Raw genomic sequence first — 27,808 nt, 5'->3', positions numbered from 1 at the left:
TCTCCACTTCCATTCCCCATTCAAAAACCATCCTGTATTTTTAGTTTGCTATGCTCATATAGATTTACTTAACGGCTCTGAACCTCAGTTTCCCAATGTATAAAATACATACCACGGCAACATTAACCCCCAGACTACATTTTAGAAAAATTAAAAGTGAAATAAATATACCTTATAAATAAAATGACCAATCAAAAGCATACCATTTCAAATAACAGCTAGGAAAAAGCTCATTTGGTTTGTTCACAATCGTACCTGAGAAGATTTACAAAATCCCAAAACAGAGAAGCACTTCCCCTCCGATTTATATTTCATTTGTTCCTCATCCACTTTAGAGAAAGGAACTATATCACTTCCATAGCGGAACCCTGGAGAAAAAGAGAAGAGCATCTGTTAAGCATATGGGGCCTCATTTTCTACAAGCTGAAATTAGTTCTATGCATACATTAACAATACACGCACACGCCAGAGCAAGCCTCCATCTTCTATTCCCTGGAATCAGATGACTGCCCCTCGTGATCAATGGTGAAAAAGCAGCAGCAGATACACAAACCACATATACAATATAGAGATGATTAAAATCTAATTACATTTTTAAAAGTAGCATATTTTGCAATCTAGTTACCTCAATGATTACCCAGCCTAAAAGAAAAAATCTGGCAAATGTTAACGTACTAGTTATCCTCCAAAGATAAACCATGGTTGACTAAAGTACAGCATGATTTGTAAACATAAGAACACATTATTCAGAAACCTAGAGACCCACAGAGAAAAATGCCAACAGGAAATTTTCAGAATAAAATGTTCTCAAAAACGTATGCTGGAGATATGCAATGCCTGACAGAAGCTAAAACTCTTCTGTTTGGAAACATTCAACTGATAAGTTATATATTTTTCTATATTTAAATTTCTTTTATTTCTGGGATTTAACTGTATTTATTTTTCTTTTTAATCACATAGGATATTTATATAAATATAGGCTCTTGGCTTCTTAAAAAAAAAAAAAAAAAAAAGTCCAGCCCTGTTCTGTAGCCTATATTCTATGAAAAATCACAACCTTTCAATACACAGTATCTTCTATGTTTTGTGGGAAGAAGGAGCATCAAAATCCAAGGATTCTGGCCTTGGACAAATGCAAAGGAAAAGCACATGCATCTTTACCCCAAGACACAATAAAACTTTCATATCCAGGGACAGATTCTGTGATCTAGTGTTTATTTGTTCCTGTTAGTCTGTTGATGACATTTATTTTATTAAAAAGAAACACACTTTTAGGCCAGGCACAGTGGCTCACACCTGTAATCCTAGCACTTGGGGAGGCCGAGGCAGGTGGATCACAAGGTCAGGAGATTGAGACCATCCTGGCTAACACAGTGAAACTCTGTCTCTACTAAAAATACAAAAAAAAATTAGCCAGGCATGGTGGCACGCGCCTGTAGTCCCAGCTACTCAGGAGGCTGAGGCAGGAGAATCACTTGAACCTGGGAGGTGGAGGTTGCAGTGAGCTGAGATCGCACCACTGCACTCCAGTCTGGGCGACAGAGCAAGAGTCCGTCTCAAAATAGAAACACATTTTTATTTCCATGTATGTCTTTTTTAAAAAGCTAGTGACAAAACCAAACTTTCCAACAAAAAATTAACAGGGAAATGTATGGCACATGATTAAGACTGGTACCTAAACCAAATGTTTGTCTTATCTCTGTCATCAGTCATCATCTTACTTGAATCGTTTGAATCGTGTTAACTTGTAATGAACATTCTAACTAAAACTGTTTTATGTTTTCTGGTTCATCTACTGAAATGGCATATAACTCCAACTTATGTACATTGTATACTTACAAGAGACTACAACATTTAACCAGATTCCTTTGCCCACATGTGTATACTGGTCCCTTAGTTCAAGAAAAAACAAAAAACAAAAAGCAAAAACCTCTAGCTGATTAGGGGCTGGAAACTGGAGGACAGGAGAAAAGATGCACTTCTACGCTCTTTGAACCCAAGCAGTTTTTAACTCTTCCCTCTCCATTGCCCCAGCAATAAATTTCCTTTTTGCCTAAGATAACCAGGGATGCCTTCTTTGCTGACAACCAAAAGAACTGGCATCCATCCTTATCACTAGATCCTTCTCCTTCCAATCCAACCTACAACCAGTTGTCATATTAATCTTCTTAAAACATAGCCCCAATGACATTCTCTTCCTCAAAACTGTAAGTGGCTCCACGTTGTTTTCAAGGTTATGCATAAACTCTTAGCCTATTACCCAAAGCCCTTCATTACTCAGTCCAAATTCAGAACAGAATGCAGGCACAGACTCTGAAGCAGTACAGGCCTAGATCCAAGTCCTGCTAGTTGAGAACTGTGTGGCTTTGAATATGTGAACGAGTGTCTTTCAGCCTCAGTTCCCTTATCTATAAAATGGAAATAACAAAGAGTGCCTGCTTTATAAGATGGTCGCTGATGATTAAAAGAGAAAATGCAGGCTGTCCATTAGATGCTACCCTCAAGTACTAACCTGTACATGCTCAATACACCAACCCAAGTGGACTACTTAGTATCTCTGAGAAGTCCCCCTACTTTCCTGGTCTTGTGCCTTTAATCATGCTATTCTTCCTACTATGAGCCAGTCATTATACTAGGATCAAATGATTAACCAATGATGGAACCATGATTCTAACCCAGGTTTGATTCCAAAATTCATGTTCTATGCTACAGAATTGAATTCAAGAACTGGTAGAAATTGTAGGGTATTAATTATATTCTACATACAATCCATCAGGAGAAAGGAAGGAATCATAACCACCACCACCTTTAAACAACCCCCTCCTCCAACACACACAAATATACACTGTAAGATGAAATATAGTGTCACAGAGGAAAAGAATTATTTTCAAGACTTGCAAATCAAAACTATACTGGGTAGTGAATAGCCTGGCAAAACATTTATCTAAGGACTCTTGTTTCTATCTTAACCATCATTTGGTATCTTAATAATTTTAGGTCTTGAACATACAGATATCCTCAGCTAGTTTCTAAGTCCTCTGGATAAAGATGCCATCTAGACACACTATTCAATCCAAATGGGTATAACATAGGAGTACAACTTTTTAAAAATCCTATTTAATATGAAGCAATATAATAAATACAAATAATTTTCAGCCCCTAAATCAAGGAAGCATATCTGGTAGGACATAAAACCTGAAGTTGGCCCTTAGAAGAATAATCACCATGAAAGTCAAAAATAAAACAAACAAAAAAACCTTAGTTCAACCATATTAAACATGCTCCTAGCTAGTGAGTTTCAAACTTTAAAATAAAGCCAAGTATTGAGTACTATCACTTAAGACATTTAAAACTCACAGAGATGGAACACCCAAGTGTACTCCTGAGAAGCGACCTGCCTAAGACCCAACAAATGAGCTAAAGGACCTAGGGTCTCATTATCCTTTCAAACTGTTATATCTCTATAACTCAAAGAAATAACTTTAAACAAAGAATAATACAAACCCCAGCCTGCATCATATCATGTTGAAGAAAATGTCTTTTAGGCAACAGTGAAAACTCTTACTGACATACCTTGAATAATATCCTCTTTTAAAACTTCAGTTTCATCATCATCATTTAAGCAATAAACTGTTTCTTTTTGTATATCTTCTTTTTTTAGGGTTTTTGCATCCACAACTGTCCAAGTCTTTTTAACTCTCTCCTGTAGAATCTTACATTCCAAAACACAAAGGGAAAACAAGGAAAGTTAGGATTCCAATTGATAGAAGATGAAAACCTAATACACTCTCTGGCACAGACAAAAATCCAGAACAATTACTCTAGCTACATTATTTTGTTTGCTCATGCCTATTATGAAAATTTTAGTTTATTTCATAACAAAATATACTGGATAACCTTCTCTACATTTCATTTTCTCCCAAAAGTAACCCACAAATATTTACATTCACACTTTCTATACAAAACCTCAGACTGTCTAATATTTTTATTTATTTATTTTTATTTTTTGAGACAGAGTCTTGCTCTATCGCTCAGGTTGGAGTGCAGTGGTGCGATCCTGGCTCACTGCAACCTCCGCCTCCCGGGATTAAGCGATACTCATGCCTCAGACACCCAAGTAGCTGGGACTACAGACGCACATCACCATGCCTGGCTGTTTTTGTATTTTTAGTAGAGACAGGTTGACCAGGCTAGTTTCGAACTCCTGGCCTAAAGTGATCTGCTCACCTCAGCCTCTGAAAGTGCTGGAATTACAGGCATGAGCCACTGCACCCAGCCAGACTGTCTAATAAAAAGAGGACTATACATTTTATCATAGTTTCCAATAGAAAAAAAAAAAAGAAGCAATATATCTGTGTCAGAAATCAACAAAGAAATTTGAAAAGCAGGCCAAAATAAGAAAGGAGGGAGACTATATTCACATTCCTAGGGACACTATTCTAGGCTTTGATGGAAGCTGAAATAAATAAAGAACTGCCCCAAGGTTCTCACGGATATATCATGTATTTTGGAATTAAGTTCTTTAACATACAAAGAAAAAAACTAAATACATAAAAACATGTTTTTGTATATTTATTTTATATGTCTAAAATGTTCCTATTTATTTTGAACACTTAAAGGAAAAAGGCAAGGAGGCTTATATGAAGGCACGCATCAGATTCCTACTCAAACTAGAATTTCGTCAAATAATCACCAAAAGCAACTCATTTTTTAAAGTGTGCTACTGTATATAAATGTACATATATTATAAAATGCAATTTTACAGTAACAAAACATTTTTTTACATTTCACAGATGCTGTTACTATCAGATCATTCATAACTGAATTAGGTGTCACTGAGCTCCAAAACTGAACTTAACTTTGGTGCATTATCTACATTTCTGCTATGATACTACAATAACACAGCTTAATGCATTTCATTTTCTTTCTTTTAAAAAAAAGAGACAGGCCTAGAACTTATGATTAACAATCAATTACCAATGGAGAGAAAGCAAAAGAGGAGGAAATCAAACTCTATTATAGACAATTCTTTAAACTTCCTCTCCTAGCCTGCCTTTTACACAAAAAGCTAAACACAGAGATTAAATGAGCAGGGAGAACAACTAGAAAAGCAGTAATTATGGTTCCAAGTAACACACACATGAATTGTCTGTTCCTTATATACACGTATTTATCTGCCTGGTAACATTTCTGTTAAAAATGTGTACCTGCCACTTACCGATTTATAGGCTGCAATCCTTATAGACAAATTGGAGCCAATGGTCAGTCGGCAGGGCCAGTGAATGGAATGCCTCTCAATTTTCTTGAAGACGCACAGTTTTCTCAGACTCTCACTTAATAAAGAAAAATATAAAATGAAAGCAATAATTTTTAAATGTTAACTTGTGCTGGATGATGCATTTGATTTTCTACAATGAGAAGTGAGCTAATGTTAACTATAAAGAGAGAAACAGCAGGAGATGGCCAGAAAACAACAACCACAAGTTGGGAGATAGCCAGGGCAAGAGTGAGTTGGCTTAGAAGGGAAGAGGAGCTGAATTACTTTACTAACAGGTGAAAATGAACAGCTCTATTTTCCTCTTATTCAATACTTTATTTCAACTCTGCCAGAGGTTCTTAACATTTTTTCAGGACCAAGGACACCTTTGAGGATGTGATAAAAGCACATTCATGAATGAGTCTGCACACAATATAAAGGATTCACCACCAACTCCCTGAAAACCATGGACCTGAGGATAAGAACTTCTGCTCAGGGCCGGCATAGTGACTTACACCTGTAATCCTAGCACTTTGGGAGAGGCCAAGGCAGGCGGATCACCTGAGGTCGGGAGCTCAAGATCAGCCTGACCAACATGGAGAAACCCCATCTCTAGTAAAAATACAAAATTAGCCAGGTGTGGTGGCGCATGGCTGTAATCCCAGCTACTAGGGAGGCTGAGGTAGGAGAATCACTTGAATCTGGGAGGCGGAGGTTGCAGTGAACTGAGATGGCGCCATTGCACTCCAGCCTGGACAACAAGAATGAAACTCTGTCTCAAAAAAAAAAAAGAAAAAAGGAAAAAAAAAAGAACCTCTGCTCTAGAGTATCAAAGTGAGGGCACCATCCTATAATTATCATCACTGTTTACAACTCTATAATTCATTAATTCCAATTTTGAAAATTAAAGATACACGTTTTTATATGTATATAATAGTGAGAGTTAAAGACTATCCAAGGAATAAAGGAATTTAGTTCATATTTAGTTTCAAGGTAAAGCACGTTAACTCTAGGTTTCTTACTGGTGGGAAAAGCTGGGGAGAGGTACAAACAGTGTTGTGGAGTGCTGCTTCATTTCAACAAAAGTGAAAATCAATCATATTTTCATCTGGCCCATAATCAAACACAACAGGGAAGATGATAGGAGATAGGTGGAATTTGTGGTATTCACTAAAATAAGCAGCAAAGGAATTAATGACAAAATACACTCAAAGCATACAGTCCAGACTTTCTGGCTGAACTCCTTGGTACAGATAAAAAACAGATCTACAAAGTGGTAAAGAGAATTATTTTACATTATCCACAGAGTTATGGACATACAGGTCGCAAGAGACTCCAATTTTCAGAAATAATTTACAACGAATAGTAGATATCTTACCTGACACCCAGCTTCCAAAGCCTATGGTGCACAATGGCTTTGGATTTGCCGAGGAATGAATGGGTCTGAACCAGGTCTAACGTGTCTCATACAACATTACTAATCAAACAGAATATAAACCTCATGGCCTAAAATCACCATGAGGTTTAGATTCTATTTCAGGGAAAATTCTAAAGACGGGCATCCAATATATAAGATCTGAGTAGCTGGGCGTGGTGTCGCATGCCTGTAATCCCAGCTACTTGGGAGGCTGAGGCATGAGAATTGCTAGAATCTGGGAGGCAGAGGTTGCAGTGAGCTGAGATCACATCACTGCATTCCAGCCTGGATGACAGAGCGAGACCCTGTCTCAAAAAAAAATCTAAGAACAACTGACTCAGTTCTGCAGTAGAGCTCAATCTCCCCGGTAGATGTCAAGTTCTCTTCCTAAGATCTATATGGAGATAATCTAGTCCAGTGCTGTCCAGTACAACTTTCTGCAATGATGGTAATGTTCTATTTCTAACCATGCTAGCCCAATAGACACTTCAAACACAGATAGTATGACTAAGGGACTCAATTTTAAAATGTATTTAATTTTAACTAACTTGAATTTAAATAGCCACATGTAGCTAATGGCTACTGTACTGGATGGCAAAGTTCTGGTCTACATCTTCATGGCAGACCTAAAATCAAAGTAGCGTCGAAATGCTAAAACAATGCATAGTCAGTAATTTCCCTATCTGATATGCTACAGAAAAATTTAAAAAACAAACAAACAAAAACACTTTTTAAAGAGTAATCTATATTGGCCTCTAATTTTTCTTTTCTTTTTGAGACGGAGTCTCGCTCTGTCACCCAGGCTGGAGTGCAGTGGCATGATCTTGGCTCATTGCAACCTCCACCTCCTAGGTTCAAGTGATTCACTTGCCTCAGCCTCTCAAGTAGCTGGGACTACAGGCATGCACCACCATACCCAGCTAATTTTTTTATTTTTAGTAGAGACGGGGTTTCGCCACGTTGGCCGGGCTGGTCTCGAACTCCTGACCTCAAGTGATCTGCCCACCTCAGCCTCCCAAAGTGCTGGGATTACAAGCATAAGCCACCGTGTCCAGCTTAATTTTTCTTTGTGATATCATGGGTAATATGTTTAGCTTAAGGCATTTATTCCCAAATTTGAAAGAGAAACAACTTAGGAACACATATCTGTAAATATTGTGACAAGAACACATTACGCCAAGAAACTTCACCTCACAGGATTCCTCACTGATTCCTAGGGCAATCCCATGGGCAATTACAATTCTGTTTCCTAAATTTACCTATCATTTTTCAAGGCTGTCTGTATTTAGAAAATCAGAACATAATTTTTGTCAATTATAGCTCATCGGAAATATTAAAAATGGTCGTTGAGAAAAAATATTAAGGAGATATACACTGTAGCTACTTAAAAAAATTCTAGTTGTTGAATCATTACTTCAATGTGCTTAAACAGCCAGTATTTTCTGTACAGACTGATAAGTTGGAAATAATTCATTAATATCAAGCAGTATTATCCCTGAGAATTTGAACCACCCAAGCCATACTGCTACGTAAAGTACTCTATTGCCACTTTTACCAAATTGAACCCCATAGGACACACACTATTCTAGATGCCACCGATTCTTCTTAGGTTCTTTGCTCAAAATGCATGTATGTCCAATTCCAACCAAGAATAAGATGGATAAAGGAGATGGTCTCTTCCATAGTCTCTAGCTGGATGGTTGAAAAAGCAGTTTGCTTTATTGTTATACGATACTTCAAGGAATTCACTTTTCTTAAATCATTTTGCCTTTCCAACGCCCACGTAAAGTAAGTAGGCTATGAACTCTTTACATTGCAAGTTTTTTTTTTTCACTCAATCAAACTGCTTTGTGATCAAAAGTTTAAAAAAAAATCACTACACCATAGTATGCTACTTTCTAAAACCTTAATAGGATGATAAGAAGATACTGACTATCTCAGATCTGAGACCACTTTCTATAATTAAGAATGTTTTTTGTAGATGTGTAAACAAAAAAAGGGCCCAAAAAATGTATCCCAAGCTTGGCATAATGAAGAAATCTACTATTTCATCTTTTGCAATTTGACTTGTTAATTTCTCATGGTATCTATATATTCCTGAACTTCACTGACACAGGTCCGGGAAATAAATGAGAAACATGTGCCAAGAACACAAACTTTAAAAAGGGTGATTAAGGGTGGGTGTACTATTTCTTTAATAAAACTCAGAATATTAAGCAATGACTAATTCGAGAGTGGCCCAGAAAAAGGAAACATTTGGGAGACCTCTAATCAAAAGAGAAATTTACGTGGGTACAATTAAAAATTCCCATCGTTTTCAATTCTTACCTGAATGAATAAATTTCATCCAACCCATCTTCACCTTCTAAAGATATCATCACCATTTTCACTATCTCAAGACCTTCTTTTTGCTGTTCGGTAATTCCTTTTAGTGGAAAGGAAGGCCCATGGCCACCTAAGCGAAAGGGGCCATCTCCTCTGTCCCCACTTCCATCTTCCTTGCCAAGTGAGAAAGGCAAGCTATTAAGAAAGATCAACAGTAGTTAGTGTTCTAATCCTGTAACTGTAACTCATCAGCTATGAGAAAATGAGCACATCAGTCAACCTTATCAAGTTTCAAATTTCTCATCTGTCAAACGACTCTTACCTAACTTAGCCAATATTCTCCCAGTTTCAAGTGACTGAAACCTCTTTGATTTGTAAAAGGGGAAAATCACTGGCTACTACATAACCAAGCAATTGAAAGGGCAGGGTGGCACAAGGCCTTAGGAAGTCCAGACCCAGGGTCTCAACTGTGGCAAGGATTACTCTCTCTGTCTCTATTTTACCTTCATTTGCCTTTATGCTGGCTTCACTCTCTCTGACTGGCCTCTACCACACTGTAATGGTCTACACGTGTCCCCCAAAATCATTATTTTGAAACCTAATCACCAATGATACTATTAAGACAGAGGCCCTTTAGGAGGTAATGAAGTCCTGAGGGTGGGGAACTCATAAATGGAATTAGCGACCTTAAAAAAAATGGTTGAAGGGAGAGGCTTTTTGCCATTTTTGCCTTTTATGTCCTTCCACCACGTGAGAACAGTGTTAGCCCTTTTGACATGGGATGACACAGCAATAAGGCACCATCTTGAGAGCAGAGATCTCTCAGCAGACACCAAATCTGTTAGTGCTGTGATCTTGGACTTCCCGGCCTCCAGAACTGTGAGAAATAAATTTGTTTTTAAGGTGATTTCTCATTTTATTTGCTACACTTAAAATAAGGCTGTTCACAATTTTTCTTCATATACTTAGCAAATACAGCATGATGTAATTTGCATGTCTTGCATTTATCAGGTAAAAAGTTTCCAGGGAGGAAAGTGTGAGACACAGGGTTTGCATCAGGTTACTCCTGTTTCCAAAGCAATAACCAGAAAAGGACAAATGTCGTAAAAGTGAAGAGAAAGGAAGTTATCCTGGAAAAAGAAATAATAACTGTTCTGTCTATTCTGCATTAGATCAGAAATAAGCTTCCTCAGTAGTCAGTAGAAGAAACTAAAAACTATGCCAGGCACAGTGGCTCACGCCTGTAGTCCCAGCACTTTGGGAGGGCGAGGCAGGTGGATCACTTGAGGTCCGGAGTTCAAGACCAGCCTGGCCAACATGGTAAAACCCCATCTCTACTAAAAATACAAATATTAGCCAGGCGTGGTGGCACACACCTGAAATCCCAGCTACTAGGGAGGCTGAGACAGGAGAACTGCTTGAGCCTGGGAGGCGGAGGTTGCAGTGAGCCGAGATTGCACCACTGCACTCCAGCCTGGGCAACAGAGCGAGACTCCATCTCAAAAACAAACAAACAACAACCAAGAAAAACTAAAAACTGCTGGGTGTGGTAACATGCATCTATAGTCTCAGCTATACAGAAGGCTCAGGTAGGAGGTTCACTTGAATCCAAGAGTTTTAGGCTGCAGTGAGCTATAACTATGCCACTACAGAAGACCTCGTTTCTAAAAAAAAAATTAAAAATAAATTAAAAACAGAACACAGGGCTTCTCTGAGCTGCTGGTATTTTTTTAGTCCAATTACAACAATCAGCTGTACATGGAATACACCAAACAGTAAAACTATGAACTCTACTTTGTATGCTGGAGGTTTGTAGCACAGGAAAAAAGCATATTACCAAGAAAAAAATACAACCAAATAAAAAGCAAATAGAAGCAAAGGTTATGCTTCCTCTTCTGCACTTTTCTGTATTGCTCATGGAAAAAAAGAGTAGCTCTTTCAAATGACATTCACTGAAATGCAGTCTGCTTCTAATATGTAAAGGCATCCTGAGATTATGAAAAAGGACCAGAAGCTGAGCTGGGCTTCTGAAGTACTGAGAAAAACCTCAACTCAGTAAGAAGTGTCACTTAAAAGCACTTAATTTCTCTGAAGTACCATCTTAACAAGTATTGGTTTGATGGGTTATTCTGAACTCTTTTTCCACAGTCGTACAGAAAGGAGATGTCGCTCTGTAGTCTTAAGAGAAGACTACTCACACATGCAAAACAAGTTCTTAATACCCCCAGGCAAGCATTTTATGAAGCCAAAGGCTTACCACTCTAACCTAGAGGCTTCTTGGCATAGCTCTCAGTTTGAAAAACGAGTATTCCCAAAAGATTAATAATTCAACATTCTATACCATCACTCAACTTTCACCAAAAATAGGACAAGAAAAAATATGTTTCAAATGCAGCAAGAAGGGTTAGTGTAGTGAAAAGAAATTTTTGTTAGGGATATAACACAGAGTAAGTAAATCCCGGAGGGAATATTCAAGTTACTTTTTGAGGAGGAATTCTCTCCCTAATAAATTGTGAAATACATATCTTTCCCCTGAAGTTTTATACACCATCTCTGAATTAACATAAGCAAATTAAATTTTATATATGTGTCTACAACTTTTGGATCTGAAAAGAGTTAAACATAAACATGTTATGTATTTAGAATGATTCCCAAGTTGGCATTCCTGTCTACCCTAAAACATGCACTCTGTATAGGACACAGTTCTCTAGAGCTGTTTAAGAAAAAAAAAATCCATCAATCTGCTAACTGTTTGGGTAAAGCCTTCTATGCAGGAAGGAGACAAATTGAATATCCTCAAAGGGTTCTTCTAATCCTCAATTCTTTGAGTCTAAGAACACTAAACAATGATCTGCCACTAAGCTCAATTCTTCTGGATCACTGACTTTCATCTTTTTGTCACGACCACTCAGAACAGTTCCTAGAACACAGAGAGTAACCAGCAAATGTTTGCTGAGTAGTCAGTCATCTGACAGATTCAGCCTTGAAGCAGAAAGTGAAAATTCCCATAAACCAAGTACTCTATACAGAGGGCCCATTCACTATATTAGGAAATCATAGGATTTGTCTACATGCATTATTCTTAGGATCTTACAAGAATTGCAGGGAGATGTCACATTTCTTCAAGCTATGAATTATAATATCCAGCTGACTTTTGCTGAATCGGCTGCTGAGGTCAGTGAATATTTCAATATGCCTCTTCTCAAACTTCTTTCCTCTAAAAGAGAGAGTTATCATATTAAGAAATCATTCTCCTGAATTATTTTTCTACAAATTCAAATACACTTGGTCACTGAGGAGAGAAGCTTAGAAATGGATCTAGAGTTAATAAATGTGATTACATTCTAGTAGTCCAATTAAGTTCTTATTAAATTCATAATCAACCCTGATACACTTTATACTTTGAACATCTTGGCCAAATTTCTGGGTATTACGGAAATGTTATGTTTCTGGATTCCAAACTCCAATGTGATGAAAAAATATCCCTTCCCAGCCTCCACATAGGCAGAATGTAAACAAAGAATTCTCCCAGCATACTGTAACTTCAGCCTTGCTCAGGTTCACTTTCTAAATATCCTGCTCTGATTCCATGCACAGATTTTGTGTGGCAAGATTTAGCAGAGGATGTACAGAGATTGAGAAATGATTACACAGATTTAGGCCTGGGATTTTAGTGCAAATGATTTTCCTGACAGGCAAGAGGTATGTGTACATGCACATATATGTCTCCAGAGATACATTTCCAAGGCACAATAATTAAATAAATACTGAATTAGGAAGCAGGCCAGGCATGGTGGTTCATGCCTGTAATCCTAACACTTTGGGAGGCCAAGATAGGAGGACTGCTTGAAGCCAAGAGTCTGAGAAAACCTGGGCAAAATAGTGAGACCGTCTCTGCAAAAATAAAAATTTTAAAATTAGCTGGACTTGGGTGTGCACCTGTAGTCCCAGCTACTCAGGAGGCTGAGATGCAAGGATCTCTTGAGCCCAGGAGATCAAGCTGAGGTTGCTGTGAGCTATATTGGCACCACCGCACTCTAGTCTGGGTGACAGAACAAGACCCCAACTCAAAAAAAAAAAAAAAAACAAAAAACATACACACACACAACAAAAAAGGGAAGTTGGCCAGAGTTACTATGCACTTAATATCAATGACATATGGCTTATACCACTTAGTGTTTTTTAAAATTCCTGGTAATCAGCTTAAGTCTAATAGGAAGTAAACTGAAATAAGCCAAATGTTTTATTTCTCCCAGAGAAATACTCACCGAGTATAGCCCTTCCCCTTTTAAGACTTTTAAAAAACAGAGGTTGGACTGACATTCAACTCTAAAATGTTTCTCTTGTCACACAAACATGCAGCTTGATTAACAATGAATCACAAAGTACATTCAATACATTAACCCATACAATTTTTGCAAAAAGATTCTCTTCCAGCTCTCTTCCTTGGAACACTTACATTGTTTCATGTTGAATCACATCCATGCTCACGATTAGTGCATCCAGGACTCAGCTAGTTAAGGACAGGGATATCACCAAACAGTCTCTTCATGTGAACACGCAACTGTTTCCAATGAAGTCCACCGTGCTGGAAATTGTGGACACTGAACTATGTGATGACTTAAAGTACTTGCCTGAGTGCCCTTCTTCCAAAGTTCACTAACATATATTCATACATTCTATATATCAAACTATATATTCTGCCAAAAACAACCAAGAAATATAAACAAAAGGTAACCTAACACATTGCATTCATTTAACCAAAAATTATGTCATTTAATAGTATCTAGAACCCATTTTTGGTGGCCACAGTCCATTCTTAAATATGAAGCGAACCATAATGTAGCATTTGCAAGTCACTCCTAACACAACAGCACTTCCCAGTGATCAGGAATAGCACTACTAACTGATTAGAAAAAGAACAAGAGTGATGATCCCTTAAAATAAGGGGACCTGTGGAGTAAACTGGAAATCTCACTTTGGGTATCAATCTGATTTCTGGCACAAAAACATCTTCCATCCAGAAAAAAAGGAGAGAACATTGGGAGGATGCTCTTTTAAAAATATCTTTTATCCACCTCCAAACATTTCTAACGAGCACCACTAAAACCCTCTGCATATAGTCAATGCTCACATATACTCCCTAGGATCTTCCCCCTTCCTATGCCTCCCAACCTCTCAGTATCACCCATGCAGAGAACAGGTAAGTGAGTGGAGGGCTGGGAGCCCAGGCGCTGTTTTAAACTGATTAATTTCACATTAAACCCTACTAACACATTACCTCCCCCTCCTCAGAGCAAAATATACCCATATACCCATAGCTGAAACTCTGGGGGTGTCTCATCAAACTGCTGTACGATTCCCAGAATAAAGGAAATTTCTTAAAGTCTTCTCTGGCAGAAAAAGGATACAGTCAGCCTGTTGAGAACCTGGTTGGATTTTGCTTTCAATGTCCTCCAGCAAATCAAAATCTGGTAGCATCAGATGTCTGTGCACTGTGATATTCTGATACTGATCCCCACCAGAAAGGGGATTGTCAGTGCCATCCGTACCAAACAGGACTAAAGCAATCTCATCCTTGTTCTCAGCAAACACCTAGAAAAAAATGTCAGATGGCTGAAAACCATATTAGAACAATCTGGAAGCAATAAAATACCTAACCTTCAGGGAGCAGGACAACCAGACCTCCCTATGGCAGGTCCCTGGGGCCATATAGTATTGGGCGGGATGAAACATGAGACTTACAGACAATGACAATTCTTAGGTTCTAAACAGATGTTTTTCATTGACTATAAGTCTCACCCTTCATCTCAGCAGAAGTTGGGGTGTGGAAATAGGAGGGTAGTAAGTGTTCTTGAGGATTTCCAGCCAAATCAAACTCTAATTTTCAATTAGAGAACCAAAAATGGGTAATGTGAAAAGATTTTAGTATGTCTTCACAGAACGTCTAAGGTTTAAATTTTCCAGAGGTTAAAAAAAAAGTGCAACATAGCCTATATCCCAGCAATTTCAGGGGCAGGCATATACAGTATACCCTAGAAAAATTATGTACAGATAGGAAGTTTACACTTCAGCACTGTTTATGATAGGGCAAAAACTGGAAGCAAACTATCAAACAAGAGAATGCAAAAATACATTGCAGAATATTTATACAACGAAATATCATACTCCAGTAAAAATGAATAAATTTGTGCAACACGTATCAACATGAATAGATCTAAAATAAGTTGATAAAAGATATGCTGCAGAATGATATGTAGCATATAAAACCATTCACACTTTTGACAGCTTTATACAATACTAAGTATTTATGAATATATACTTATGTCCAAGTATAAAATATACATGGTAATAACTACCAAAATCCTAAGAAAAGGAGAAGAGAAAAAAGGGTTAGGAGGGGCCTTCAGGTTTATCTGTAACACTTTATTAAAAAAAAAATCAAACAAATATGAAACATAAGGATTTACAGCATAAGACAATGGGAAAATTGGTTACCTGTATATTCTCCATATTTGCCTATTTTATGAAATATTTCATAATGAAATATAAAAACAAAAAATAGTATCTGACACAAAAGACAGTCCTGTCTAATTATTAACATAGGCCTTTTTACATTGATGGGGAAGAGTGCTGTATGGAGAGATAATGGAATTCTGTCATTCTTCATTTTTGTAGGGTCTGTTTAATCCTTTAGTCTGTAAACAACACAACAATTCCCAGTTGTACATGGACTAACGGTGTCTGGGTGCCTGCTGCTGGATTCAAGCATGCGTAGCATACTAGCTGGGCAGGTATCTGCCGCCTAGACAAGCATCCATCTTAAGGCAAGGTAATCTTGCCCTAGACAAAATCTCAGTCATGGGAGGGGAGGAAATTCTGAATGTAGTATGGGACTGGCACTAAGTTCCTGATTCTGACTTCCCGATTCTGACTCTTTCTCTCTACAACAAAAACAAACAAACAAAAAAACACCTATACTCTTGTTACTGGGGTGTAAGTCGGCAGTTATCCAGAGAAACTCCGGAGTGGCGACTCCGCAGTAATCTCGGTTCTTGGTCTTCTCGAAGTAAACAATTGAAACGACAGACATAAGCAAGGTTTAAAGCAGGAGGAAAAATTTATTTTAAGCAAAGTGAGAGTTTACTGGAGAAAGCAGAGTACACTTGGAAGAGAACCAAGAGGGCCACGTGAAAAATCAAGTGCCCTGCGCCCTTGTTTAGTTTTTAGACCGCCCCGCCCCCCAACCACCGGCGCCATCTTCTCCCGGGCTTCCAGTCTCCTTTGTTCCTCCCTTGAGCAGCCCGAATTAATCAACGCATGCGCACTAGCCCTGCTACAGCTTAGGAGGGGGCCGCATGCGTAGTGTGGTTACTAGTCATGCGCATGCTCAGTAGCGGCAACTCGGCATTATTGGTCGAGCGCCCCCAGAGGAAGCTTTTATACCAGTTAAATTTCACCATCTTGCTCTTTTACTGCGCATGCTCGAAACCTTAAGGATTATGGCTTGCTAACTCCAGGTGTTTTCTGTCTGTTAAGATTCCTGTAATTCCTGACACCAATCATGGCCACTTATTACCTTAGAGTGATAGTTTTATGCCCGCCTGTCTTCCCCTCGATGATAACCTGACAGCTTTGGGGCCCCTCCCTTGCCCTGCTCATCACTTCAGAGGGACGGATTTCTAATTGCATAACCATGGCTTCACAAATGCCCAACATTCTCGGGGGCCCTCTCTCCTGCCCTGCTCATGTCTACTTACCTTCTCTAACAGCATACTAGGGGACAGCCACACTACTTGAATTCCACCAACACAACTATAACCAAGAACAGGGTTAGAGCACCTTCCTTGACACAACACCTCAAGGACTCCAGGTCATCAAGATTTTTAAAAATCTAGAATGACAGGTGGGAAGTACTAGTGCCCAACGGAAGTGTAAACACACAGAAGAAACAGAAGTGTCCAGGAGGAGCAGCAGTAGACAGTGAAAGAAGCAGGAACTCATGGACTTAGCAAAAGTGGCAGTCATACCAAGTAGAAGGGGCAGAAATAAAAACAGCTGATGCTTACATAGTGTTTACAATATTCCAAGCACTATTCTAAGCACTTTATCTACATTAATTCTTTTATTCTTCAAAACTACCCTATGTGACAGGTATCATTATTCTCATTTTACACATGGGACACTGAGGCACTGTAGTAGCTAACCTCCAAGATAGCCACCATCCGTTCTTTCTCTCCTTGTATTTGCAGGCTACTCTTTTTATCAAGAGAGGGAGTCTAATTCTCCTCCCTTAAATGTGACCTAACCTTAGTGTCTTGCTTGACTAACAGAAAACAGAAACGACTTTCTGGGGCTTCTAAAAATAGGTCTTAAGAAGCCACATAGGCAGGGTCTCATAGAAAACCCATTCTTGGGATACTCCTTAGAACCAGCTGCTTCATGTGAGAATTGAAACTATACAGAAACCACATGTAGAGATTCTAATGGACAGCCCCAACTGAGCTCACAGCCACTAGAAAGCATCGTCTTCCAGCCATGTAAGTGAGCCATTTTGGACATCTGGTCCAGTTGAGCCTTTGGATGACTCCAGCCCCAGCTGCCATCTGATTGCAACTGCGTTAAGAGGCCTCAATAGAGAATCACCCAACTGAGCAACCCAGTCATCCCACAGAACCATGAATGATGAATTTTTAAAATGTTACTTGAGACACTACATTTTGGGGTAGTTTATTACACAGCAAAAGATAACTGAACTAGTCACAAACAAGTTGAAGGACTTGTTCAACATCAGAAGGTTAGTAAATGACATGGCAGAGCAAGGATACAAACCCAAGCCATCTGTCTCTAGGGATTGTGCTTTTAAACATTACTTTTTACTGCCTCTTGTTTCCGATAAAAACTGTAATATCTAGTGAAGGGGCCAAAACGAGGGAAGAAAAAATATCAGACTCTAGTGGTAGGTGAAGTTGTATGTGAGTACATGTAAGGAAACTCCCCAGAATCCCCCCAAACAGAGGGGCTGGACACTATAAGAAGGCTGGTATCTTGCATTAGTAGGTAGAGGCAATAAGCAGTTCAAACATGGGTTACAAGCTCAGTGTCAATCTGAAACTTACCTGTCGCTGTACAAACATGGTTATCACCTTCTTTGCTTGTTCAAATGGGGATTCTATACCAGGAATGGAGTTACTCATGGTAAAGCCCACGTCCATACACAGCACAACAGCTGCCTGGAAACAAAGTTCCAAAGAGTGTTTGAGAAAATAAGTCATAAGAAAAGACTGTAAGAATGTCCCTTGCTTATTGTATTCATGAACCTGTATCAGTATTTAGGAAAGGTGTGAAAAAGGGATGTGTTCTACATAAGAATGTGTGTAAGACATATAAATTTTCACTATGGAAAACCCTTAAATAGTCCTGATACTTTCTAAAAGCTACAGAAGTTTCTACCAGGAGAGGAACATGCTCCAGATAGCTGCCACTTCTTTGGCCTAAGCCCCAGAATAAACCCATGAGTACATAGGATGCCAACCTGCAGGCCAGAGTTAAACCCATTTATGCCCAATATACATCAGACAAACTGCAGCTGACCTGCAGACCTACAAACATGAGAACAGATGCTTTCACTGTAAGTCACTGATTTGGGGCATAATTTGTTATGAAGCATTTTTGTCACAACAAGTGACTGCTAGAATCTATATATATGCTAAGAGGTATACCCTGACAACTTGAGTCAGTTTGTAAACTGATGATCTAAAATAAAGACACCACATCTATTCTAGTAGAGGACACAGACAGATAACAAATAATACCAGAACAATGTTCCATGATAGAAGTATGCAGTGGACACTGAGAGACACAGGAGGAGCATCCACTCAAGACTGGTGGAGGGGATACCAGAGCGGTGAAGGGGCAGAAAAGGCTTCCTGAATGTGGACTTCCTTGGGTGAGTCTTAATGAGTAGGGGTCAATCATGTGAACAAGTTAAGTGACAGACAGACGGAATCACATAAGCTAAGACACAAGCCATTACATAGCAATCACGTATGTAGGAGACTAAGAAAATAAGAGAAACATAACCTAAAAGGAATACATGTAAAGTTATTTATACCTGGCTTCCAAATTTTACCTGAACACAAGCTGGAAAAGACCTGGATTGATGGCAACTCACAATTTCAGTGTGAATTATAAAATCAATCAACAACGTGAAATGTCTTTTGCACCACATTCCCCACACCTATCTTACTTCATCGCCTAAATATGTTGGTCTGTATCAACAGTGTAGTGAATTCAAGAAGAGAAAAGAAGGGTCTTCTGGTGAAAAAAGATAATAGCAATCCGGAGACCTGGGATCTAGTCCCATCTCTCCTACCCATGAGTTCTGAGTCCTTGGGAATGTCACTTAATCTCACTGTTAATAATACTAAAAGGTAGGAAACTGTTGGACTAGATGAGGTTTAAGGTCCTTTCTGGAGTTCACATTCCTTGACTCTGACTGATAGTCTCGCAGTGCTTTGTACCGATCGAACAAACTGTGAGCAGTTCTGGGCTAACATCTTACCAGGAAAATTAATTACAAATGAACATGAAATGAGCAGCTTAGGAAGAATCTGAAGAACACATGATGTAAAGAACAGTTGGAAAAAACTAGATATTTAAGTCAGATGAGAAGATTAAAGGGAACATAACAGTTTTCCTCCCCACCATTTTTTTTTTCCTTTTTTTTGAGACATGGTCTCACTGTCACCCAGGCTGGAGTACAGTGGCATGATCATGGCTCACTACCGCCTCCATCTCCCGGGCTCAAGTGATCCTGCTACCTCAGTCTTCCAAATAGCTGGGACCACAGTTGCACCCCACCATACCCAGCTAATTCTTAAATTTTTTTTGTAGAGATGGGGTCTCACTGTGTTGCCCAGGCTGGTCTCAAACTCCTTGGTTTAAGCAATCCTCCCACCTCCGCCTCCCAAAGTGCTAGGATTACAGGTATAGGCCACCGTGTCTGGCCTCCCCCCAGATATTTGACAGCTGTTGTATAAAAGGATTGGTCTGCAAGAAAGACAACAGGATCAACAGATGGAAGTTACAGGGAGACTGATGCGACTCCATACGAGGGATAAAAAATAACATTTAGAAGTGATCAATAAAGAAACTACTCTTTTTTAAGTGATCTCTTGACCCTAGAAATGTTTTAAAAACCTGAATGAATTCCTATCAGGGAAGTTATAGATGATTTCTAAATGTGGTTATATCTCAGGCAACACATGAAAAGAAAAGATTATTTTTCACTAGTTTACAAACAACACAATGCACTAAGAGATTTCTGAAGTAAAATTAGATTATTTGAAAAAAAAACGTGCTAATAAACCACAAAATTCCTTTGAGAACAGTAAAATGCACATCCCAGTTTCAATGCCTGGGGCATAATAACCTAAAAAAACTTAAGAGTCACAAAATATGCTGCTGCACTTATTTGATACACACCCACAAAAGCTACTTTTAAACCAGAAAACTCTAGAGGACTAAAGCACTTTTGTCATGAATTAGGTATCCAGTAAATGCCATCAAAGGGTTTCAAACATGGAACTTATTGTCTGGAAGCAGAATGGTCTATATATCTGAGTTCCTATCTGGCAGCAGTAAGAAAACTGAGAAAGAGAAACTGGGCAGCATAGCAACTCTTCATTTCTATACCGAAGCAATACAGGCTGTTAGAATTTTACTTCCAGTCCATCTGCCACAAACAGCTCCTCCACTAGAGCTACAAAGTTTTCAGCAGCCGAAAGAGGACGAACAAAGGAGGTGAGTGGCATTATTAAAAGTTCATGATCGTTTTAATCAACATTTCTCAATGAGGAGTTGAGGGAACTAGGGATCAGTTGCTCAAACTCGTATCTTGTTTATCTGTAGTGAATAAATTCATTAATCCCTGGAACCACATCTCCCTCTAGTGACCCTTCAGAGACAACTACCACTCTTTTATGTTGAAAAAAAAAAAATCACCTTAAAATTCATTGTAATTTCTGTTACTGATCTGGGACACCAACGGTCATAGATTTCTAGCAACACAGGGGTTTCTCCAGGGCCCTGAAACCAGACAGCTTGGATTCAAATCCGTATTTCACCACGAAAAGCCCACAGTTCTTTATTCCTCGGTTTTCCCACTTGCAAAATGGGGATAAATAGTTTTCACTTCAAGGGGTTGTGAAGATTAAATGAGATAAGAATAAAAGGTTTAGATCCGTCCCTCACAGAGTGGGCTTTCAATAAATGCGGGATACTACGTTATTATAAAGCTAATAATACGACGCTTTACATTTTAAGTTATTTTAGGCACAGATAGTCCCTCTCTTAAGTTTTACAACAAGCCCTGTGGGATAGTTGCTTTATCACAGCTAATTTTCATTCTCATAGAGATCTTAAGAACCCAGGCTCGGAAGTAATAGAGGAAGTGGGGCTAGGGAGTGGAATGGGATCAAGGGGGAGAGAGGGGAGGCGGGTGGGGAGGCAGGTGAGACAAAGAACAGGTAGAGAGGGAGAAGAGGGATGGGATGGGTGGGTAATGGAAGAGGTGGAGTCAGCGAGGCTCAAATTCAGGTCTTGGAACCCCAAATCTCCAGCTTTTCTCATAGCGCATCCCTCGGTCCCGGCCCTCCTGACTGAGCCCACCACCATGATCTTCTCTTGCCCCATTCTTTGGCTTGGCCGCGATCCCACGACTCCTGCTTCCGAACCACCCTCTCCGGATCCCCAGTCCGGGTAAAGCCCAAGTCCATGGCTTTCTTTATACCTTATTCCCCGACCGCACCATGTTGCCGGTCCTCAGGCGCTTTGGTCGCTTCTTCCGGGCGGGAACCAGCCGTGTCGCAACTCGCTTCCGGTGGACAAGCTGCAGATAGCGGAAAGAGCCGCTTCGTTTCCTGCTAGGCCTGAAAGGGGCGGGGAAACCGTGCCCCGGAGCTCTGAGCATGCGCAGATTCCCGCCGAGCGTGCGCAGATTCCCGCCGAGCTCGCGCAGATTCCCGCCGAGCTCGCGCAGATTCCCGCCGAGCATGCGCAGATTCCCGCCGAGCATGCGCAGATTCCCGCCGAGCATGCGTAGATTCTCTCCATTCCGCAGTAGTTGGGAGCGTGTGGTGTTTGAGCCGCCTGAGACTAGTACGACAGATTTACTTAAAGATTCACTTAATCACTTAAGATTCACTTCCCTTTTCTCTCATTGAGAATAACACCTAAAGCATTTTGTGTCAGAGCTCTGGAGTTAGATTTCTTTTCTTTTTTTTACTTTTTTAAAAAATCTTTTTTCCTTTTTTTAATTTCATTTTTTCATTTATTTTTTATAACTTTTGATTTTTTTTCTCTTATCACTTGTGGGTTTTTTTCTACTTTTTATTTTTGGTTATTGTGGAGTTAGATTTTCTTGAGTATGAGTATGAATGCAGAAAGTCACTTCTCTAAAAGACTCAGTTTCTTATAAAAAGTGTGATAATGAAACACTTCACCGATGTGATAACCTTAGAGCCAACTGGGGAAGAAGAGTAGGACGTCCCCAGGAGCACAAAAGTAGAAGGGAGATTCTACTCTGCAGAGAAAATGGGATGCACAAACGCCTGGAGGCATGAGACTTTATCTGCTAAGGCTCTCCCAGTAGTTAGCAGTGGCTCCAGCTTGGAAGGGAGGAGTCGAGGTTTAATTTAGAAGACAAGTCTAGGGAGATATAGAAATAGCAGCTGTCATCACAGTGCTTTACTTGATCACGAGCCCGTTGTCCAGCCCGCATCCCCTACCCCTTTGAGGGAGGCAGGCCCAAGCAGTACCTTGCATAGAAATGACTGCTTTCTATACCATATGACCCCCAGGTGACAGGTGGCTGGACGAAGGGTCTGGCAACCTGCAAAGTGTCTGCAAACCTCTGCCCAAATTGAGAAAATCAAGTCCAATCAATATTCTCTCCTGCTTGAAAATTGTTTCTGGGAAAAGCAAAAATTGAAGCTGAAAAGATGTGGAGAATCCATGAGCCAAAATTATAAATATATTGAAGCCTCTAGAATGTAGAGTCAGACATATTCAGACGTGCTCATAGAGCCCAGGAGGTTCTTCCAGCTTTTGATTCAAACTCAAGGAGTTACTTAAAAGCTGAAATATTATTTTTAATAATACTTTAAAGGAACAGCAGCGCCCTGGCCGCTCAGCTTTGCGCGGGCTGCAGCAGGCAGGCAGGCACGGACACTCGCCCTTCCCTGCGGGTAAGATTTCCAAGAGAAAGATCAGCTCGGCAGAAGGGGCGGGGAAGATCTGTGAGGTTGTCAGCTAAATCTCCAGCAAAGGTGGAAACGAAGCCCAGCGGAGGCAGCAGGACAGCATAAATTTTCAGACAAAGAAGCAAACAAGGAAAAATGCGAGCAAAGGGCAAACAGGCCAAGTGGCTATCCGGGAAACAAAAGATTTATCTGTGGAAAGCGGAGAAACTGAAACAAGGAGAGTCCAGCCTCTGGTGAAGCAGGACAGAAAGAAGCCAAATCTGATTAGTATCACATACCATATCTTATCAGTGGTCCTTGTCTCCCTTCTTGTACGATCCAGAGCTAGAGAGAGAGAGAAAAAGAAAGAAACAGACAGGGTGTCGCTCAGCCCAGGCTGGAGTCCAGTAGCACAATCATAGCTCTCTGCACCCTGGAACCCCTGGGCTCAAGCGATTCACTTACCTCAGCCTCCCAGGTAGCTGGGACCACAGGTGTGTGCCACCAAGCCCAGCTAATTTTTGTGGGGTTTCTGTGTGTGTGTGGAGCGGGGTCTTCCTATGTTGCCCAGCCTGGTCTTGAACTCCGGAGATCAAGCGATCCTCCCGCCTCAGCCTCCCAAAGTGCTGGGATGACAGGTGTGAGCAACTGCACTTGGCCTCGGAATATTTTTATCAACTATTTTGATAAGGAATATTTTTATCAACTATTTTTAAATGCAAGTTTTTTAGTAGCTGTAGAAACTTTTTTTTTTTTTTTTTTTGAGACAGAGTTTCCCTCTTGTTGCCCAGGCTGGAGTGCAGTGGCGCGAATTCTGCTTACGGCAACCTCCGCCTCCCGGGTTCAAGCGATTCTCCTGCTTCAGCCTCCCAAGTAGCTGGGATTACAGGCATGTGCCACCACACCCGGCTAATTTTGTATTTTTAGTAGAGATGGGGTTTCTCCATCTTGGTCAGGCTGGTCTCGAACTCCCGACCTCAGGTGATCCGCCCATCTTGACCTCCCAAAGTACTGGGATTACAGGCGTGAGCCACTGTGCCTGGCTGAAACATTTTTAGGAAGGAGGGAATCCCACTTTATCCCATTTTTAAAGTGTAGCTTTTAAAAGATGAAATAATTCACTTGTTTGTTGTTTGGTACAACCAGGAAACACTGAAATAGTGAATAATGGGAGGCTTTCACTGTCTTGGAAGTCAGTTTAACATTCCCTAGGGAGAGGGTATTTTATTTCCTGTAGTACAACGCATACTAAATGGCAATACAGAGCCACAGTCATGCATTTAATGTGTCTTGAAAATTTTAAATTACTTCTATTTTCATGGGTTTTTTAGTAGAATTGTTTCCTGAAGAAAACCACTCCTTGATCACGTTGCTATCCGTGTCAAAATTGTGTGCAGTCTGTAACATCTTTGGTTGTGCTAGTCCCATTTTCCTGATAACTTTGTTAATGTGCTTTGAAAGACTGAAAATTTGAGTGTGTAGAGTATATGATATTAAATTGTGAATTGGTGGGACTTATGTAACAACTTATCAGCATTTGGAGATAATGTACCCTGATACCCTCTTTTTTTTTTTGAGAACAGTCTCACTCTGCGCCCAGGCTGGAGTGCAGTGGCACGATCTCGGCTCACTACAAACCTCCGCCGCTCCCACCCGCCACCAGGCTCAAGTGATTTTCCTGCGTCAGCCTACCAAGTAGCTGGGATTATAGGCACCCACCACTGTGCCGGCTAATTTTTGTATTTTTAGTAGAGACGGGATTTTGCCATGTTGGCCAGGCTGGTCTCGAACTCCTGACCTCAGGTGATCCGCCCGCCTCAGCCTCCCAAAGTGCTGGGATTACAGATGTGAGCCACCGCGCTCAGCCTAAAAAATATTTTTAATAAGACTGGTAAAGAGAATTACTGGAGACTCAATACAGTGAAGGAAATTTGCATGCTTTATGTACATGTTTTTATCTTGTATATGGTCTCTATTTTTCCTCTTCCTTTCTCTCTCTCTCTCCCTTCCTCCTTCCCTCCCTCCCTCTTGCTTTTCCCCTTCCTCTTCCTCCTGCTCCTCCTCCTCCCCCTTCTTCTCCTTCTCCCTGTTCCCACTCTCTGTCTCCCACACCCCCTTCAGTACAGGTCTGTTTCTTGGAAGAAATAAAAGAGGTTCTAGTAGCTGTGCTTGTTTGCATCTCAGCTGTTTTTATAGAAGTCTTTAGAACCATCCACCTCTGTGCAGCTAGGCACCTGTGACGCTGAAAAGGGATACGGACTTTAAGCATTGCTTCCCCTGGCAAAGGGCCTTCATTAATCAAGGGTCAAGGGATAAACATTATTAATGATGTGACAGCATATATGGCTACTCCCTTCCTCCTCCACAACAAAAGGATTCTGGCTTTGTTCGTTCTGTTTCTGTCAGTGCAAGGTCCTTTTGGATTTATATGATACAGAATTGGGAATAAAGGGGGACAGGAGGTTGATGGGCTATGACTAGTGGTGGTGATGGTATGTGTGTTGGGGGACAGAAGGGGGAGTTAGAGAGAAATGTGTAAAAGCCACTGTGGCATATGAAGGAAATAAATGGGATAGGAAAGGGGGAATGGCAAAATGTCATTTTGGTGATCCGTGTGAGACATGCCTCTCAGCATTCACACCCTTATGTAGTTCCTTCCCCGTGAATCTGGACAGGCCTCGTGACCTGCTATAACCAGTAAAATGTGTAGGCATTTATAGAACAGTAGGTAGTTCTGGGCTGAAGCCTTTAGAATACCTGGCAGATTTGTCTTTTGCACCCTGGTGAACCCAGATACCACGTATGAAGACTGCCATGCTGTGAAAGCCCAACATAGCCACATGAAGGAGCCCTATTATGGACTGAGTGTGTCTCCCCAAAATTCATATGTTGAGATTCTAACCCCCAATGTGATGATATTTGGAGATGAGGCCTTTGGGAGGTGATCAGATTTAGGTAAAGTCATGAGGGTGGCCCTCCTGATGGAATTAGTGCTTCTGTGAAAAGAAACAAGAGACAAAGGGACGCTAGAGAGCTCGCTCACTCGCTCTCTCTCCCCGTCCCTCCCTCCCCATCTCTCCCTCTCTCCCTCTCTCCCCACTCACACAAAGAGGTCATGTGAACACAGAGTGAGAAGACAGCCACTTGCAACCCAAGAAGAGATCCCTCCAGCCTCTAGAACTGTGAGAAAACTAATTTCTGTCATTTAAGCTACCTAGTCTATGGTATTATCTGTTATGACAGCCTAAGTCTGCTATGGTAGCCCAAATGGACTAATACAAGCACTGAGCACCAACAGCCCCAAGAGTAACCTGGATGTCACCCAGCACCAACTTGGCAGCCACACAAGTGAGGCTGTCTAGGGAGAAGATCCTCCTTAGGAAGCTATCTCAGCACTAGAAACATTGAGCAGACTAGTAGTCTCCACCAAGCTCTGCACAAATTGCAAAACTGTGAGCAAAGGAATTGAGTGGCTATTTTGGTGGGGTTTATTTGGTTTTGCTTTTGTTTTGAGACAGGATCTCACTCTGTCACCCAGGCTGGAGTGTAGTAGCTCTATCTTAGCTCACTGCAACCTCCACCTCCCGGGCTCAAGCCATCCTTCCACCTCAGCCTCCCGAGGGGCTGGGACCATAGGTGCACACCAAGCTGTTATTTTAAGCCATTGTGTTTTAGATGTTACAGCAGCAATAGATAACTGAAACAGCAGAGATTTTTTTGAACTATTGCTACGATGTAGACCATGTGTTCCCCTTCAGGTAGTTAATAAAGGCAAATAAAAATTTTATTTTGTAATTATAATTTAAGTTGCTGGAATATGTTTGCATTTGGTATTACCTTGAACGTGAACTATGAGTAATGACTTCGTGACCACTATAAAAATTAAAATGTACAGGCTTTGTGTTCTGACAGAGAGCTGTTACAATGCTTATATGGGTAACTGAGAAAATAAGTAGAATATTAACAGAGTACAGATATGAAATAAAAGTTTATGTCCTGGCTGGGCTTGGTGGCTCATGCCTGTAATCCCAGCACTTTGGGAGGCTGAGGCGGGTGGATCACTTGAGGTCAGGAGTTTGAGAGCAGCCTGGCCAACATGGTGAAACCTCATCTCTACTAAAAATACAAAAATTAGCCAGGCATGGTGGTGGCGCATCTGTAATCCCAGCTGCTGGAGAATCACTTGAACCCAGGAAGCGGAGGTTACAGTGAGTGGAGATTGCACCATTGCACTCCAGCTTGGGCGACAAGGGCGAAACTCCATCTCAAAAAAAAAAGTTTATATCCCAAACAGATGTGAGTAGTGAGATGTCCACTAATATTTTTCAACACTGCACAAATTAAGCTCTGGGTGGCCATTCCAAAATGGCAAATGAAACTTTCACATCATCTGAAATTGGTTATTTTTAAGATTTAGAATCTTGTTTTATAGAAAATCATGGGTTTTATTCCTCTTGGATGTGAAGTGAAATGAAGGGTGCTACCTAATGTCAATAGACAAGATGACTTGGAAACACATCAGTGTCACCCTATGGGCCAGACATGGTTTATCCAGCTCAGCACATT

General features: G+C 40.4%; 1 protein-coding gene across 1 annotated transcript in view; it reads right to left on the bottom strand.

Moving 5' to 3' along the window:
- The window catches only part of XRCC5 (X-ray repair cross complementing 5), a 93,891-nt gene extending 71,820 nt beyond the window's left edge, over window positions 1–22,071 (bottom strand). Inside the window, exons 1-9 of the mRNA XM_004033174.3 lie at window positions 21,793–22,071; window positions 18,119–18,232; window positions 14,411–14,594; window positions 13,459–13,507; window positions 12,094–12,216; window positions 9,003–9,194; window positions 5,219–5,333; window positions 3,574–3,712; window positions 256–368 (exon numbers count right to left, since the gene is read on the bottom strand). Of these exons, the coding sequence (XP_004033222.2) occupies window positions 256–368; window positions 3,574–3,712; window positions 5,219–5,333; window positions 9,003–9,194; window positions 12,094–12,216; window positions 13,459–13,507; window positions 14,411–14,594; window positions 18,119–18,232; window positions 21,793–22,056 (1,293 nt within the window). The 5' untranslated portion in view covers window positions 22,057–22,071. The remainder of the gene's footprint in view (window positions 1–255; window positions 369–3,573; window positions 3,713–5,218; window positions 5,334–9,002; window positions 9,195–12,093; window positions 12,217–13,458; window positions 13,508–14,410; window positions 14,595–18,118; window positions 18,233–21,792) is intronic.
- Window positions 22,072–27,808: the final 5,737 nt, after the last annotated feature.

The sequence above is a fragment of the Gorilla gorilla genome, chromosome 11, assembly GCF_029281585.2.
Source record: "Gorilla gorilla gorilla isolate KB3781 chromosome 11, NHGRI_mGorGor1-v2.1_pri, whole genome shotgun sequence".
NCBI lineage: Eukaryota > Metazoa > Chordata > Mammalia > Primates > Hominidae > Gorilla > Gorilla gorilla.
This window is presented reverse-complemented; position numbering and strand designations above follow the sequence as displayed.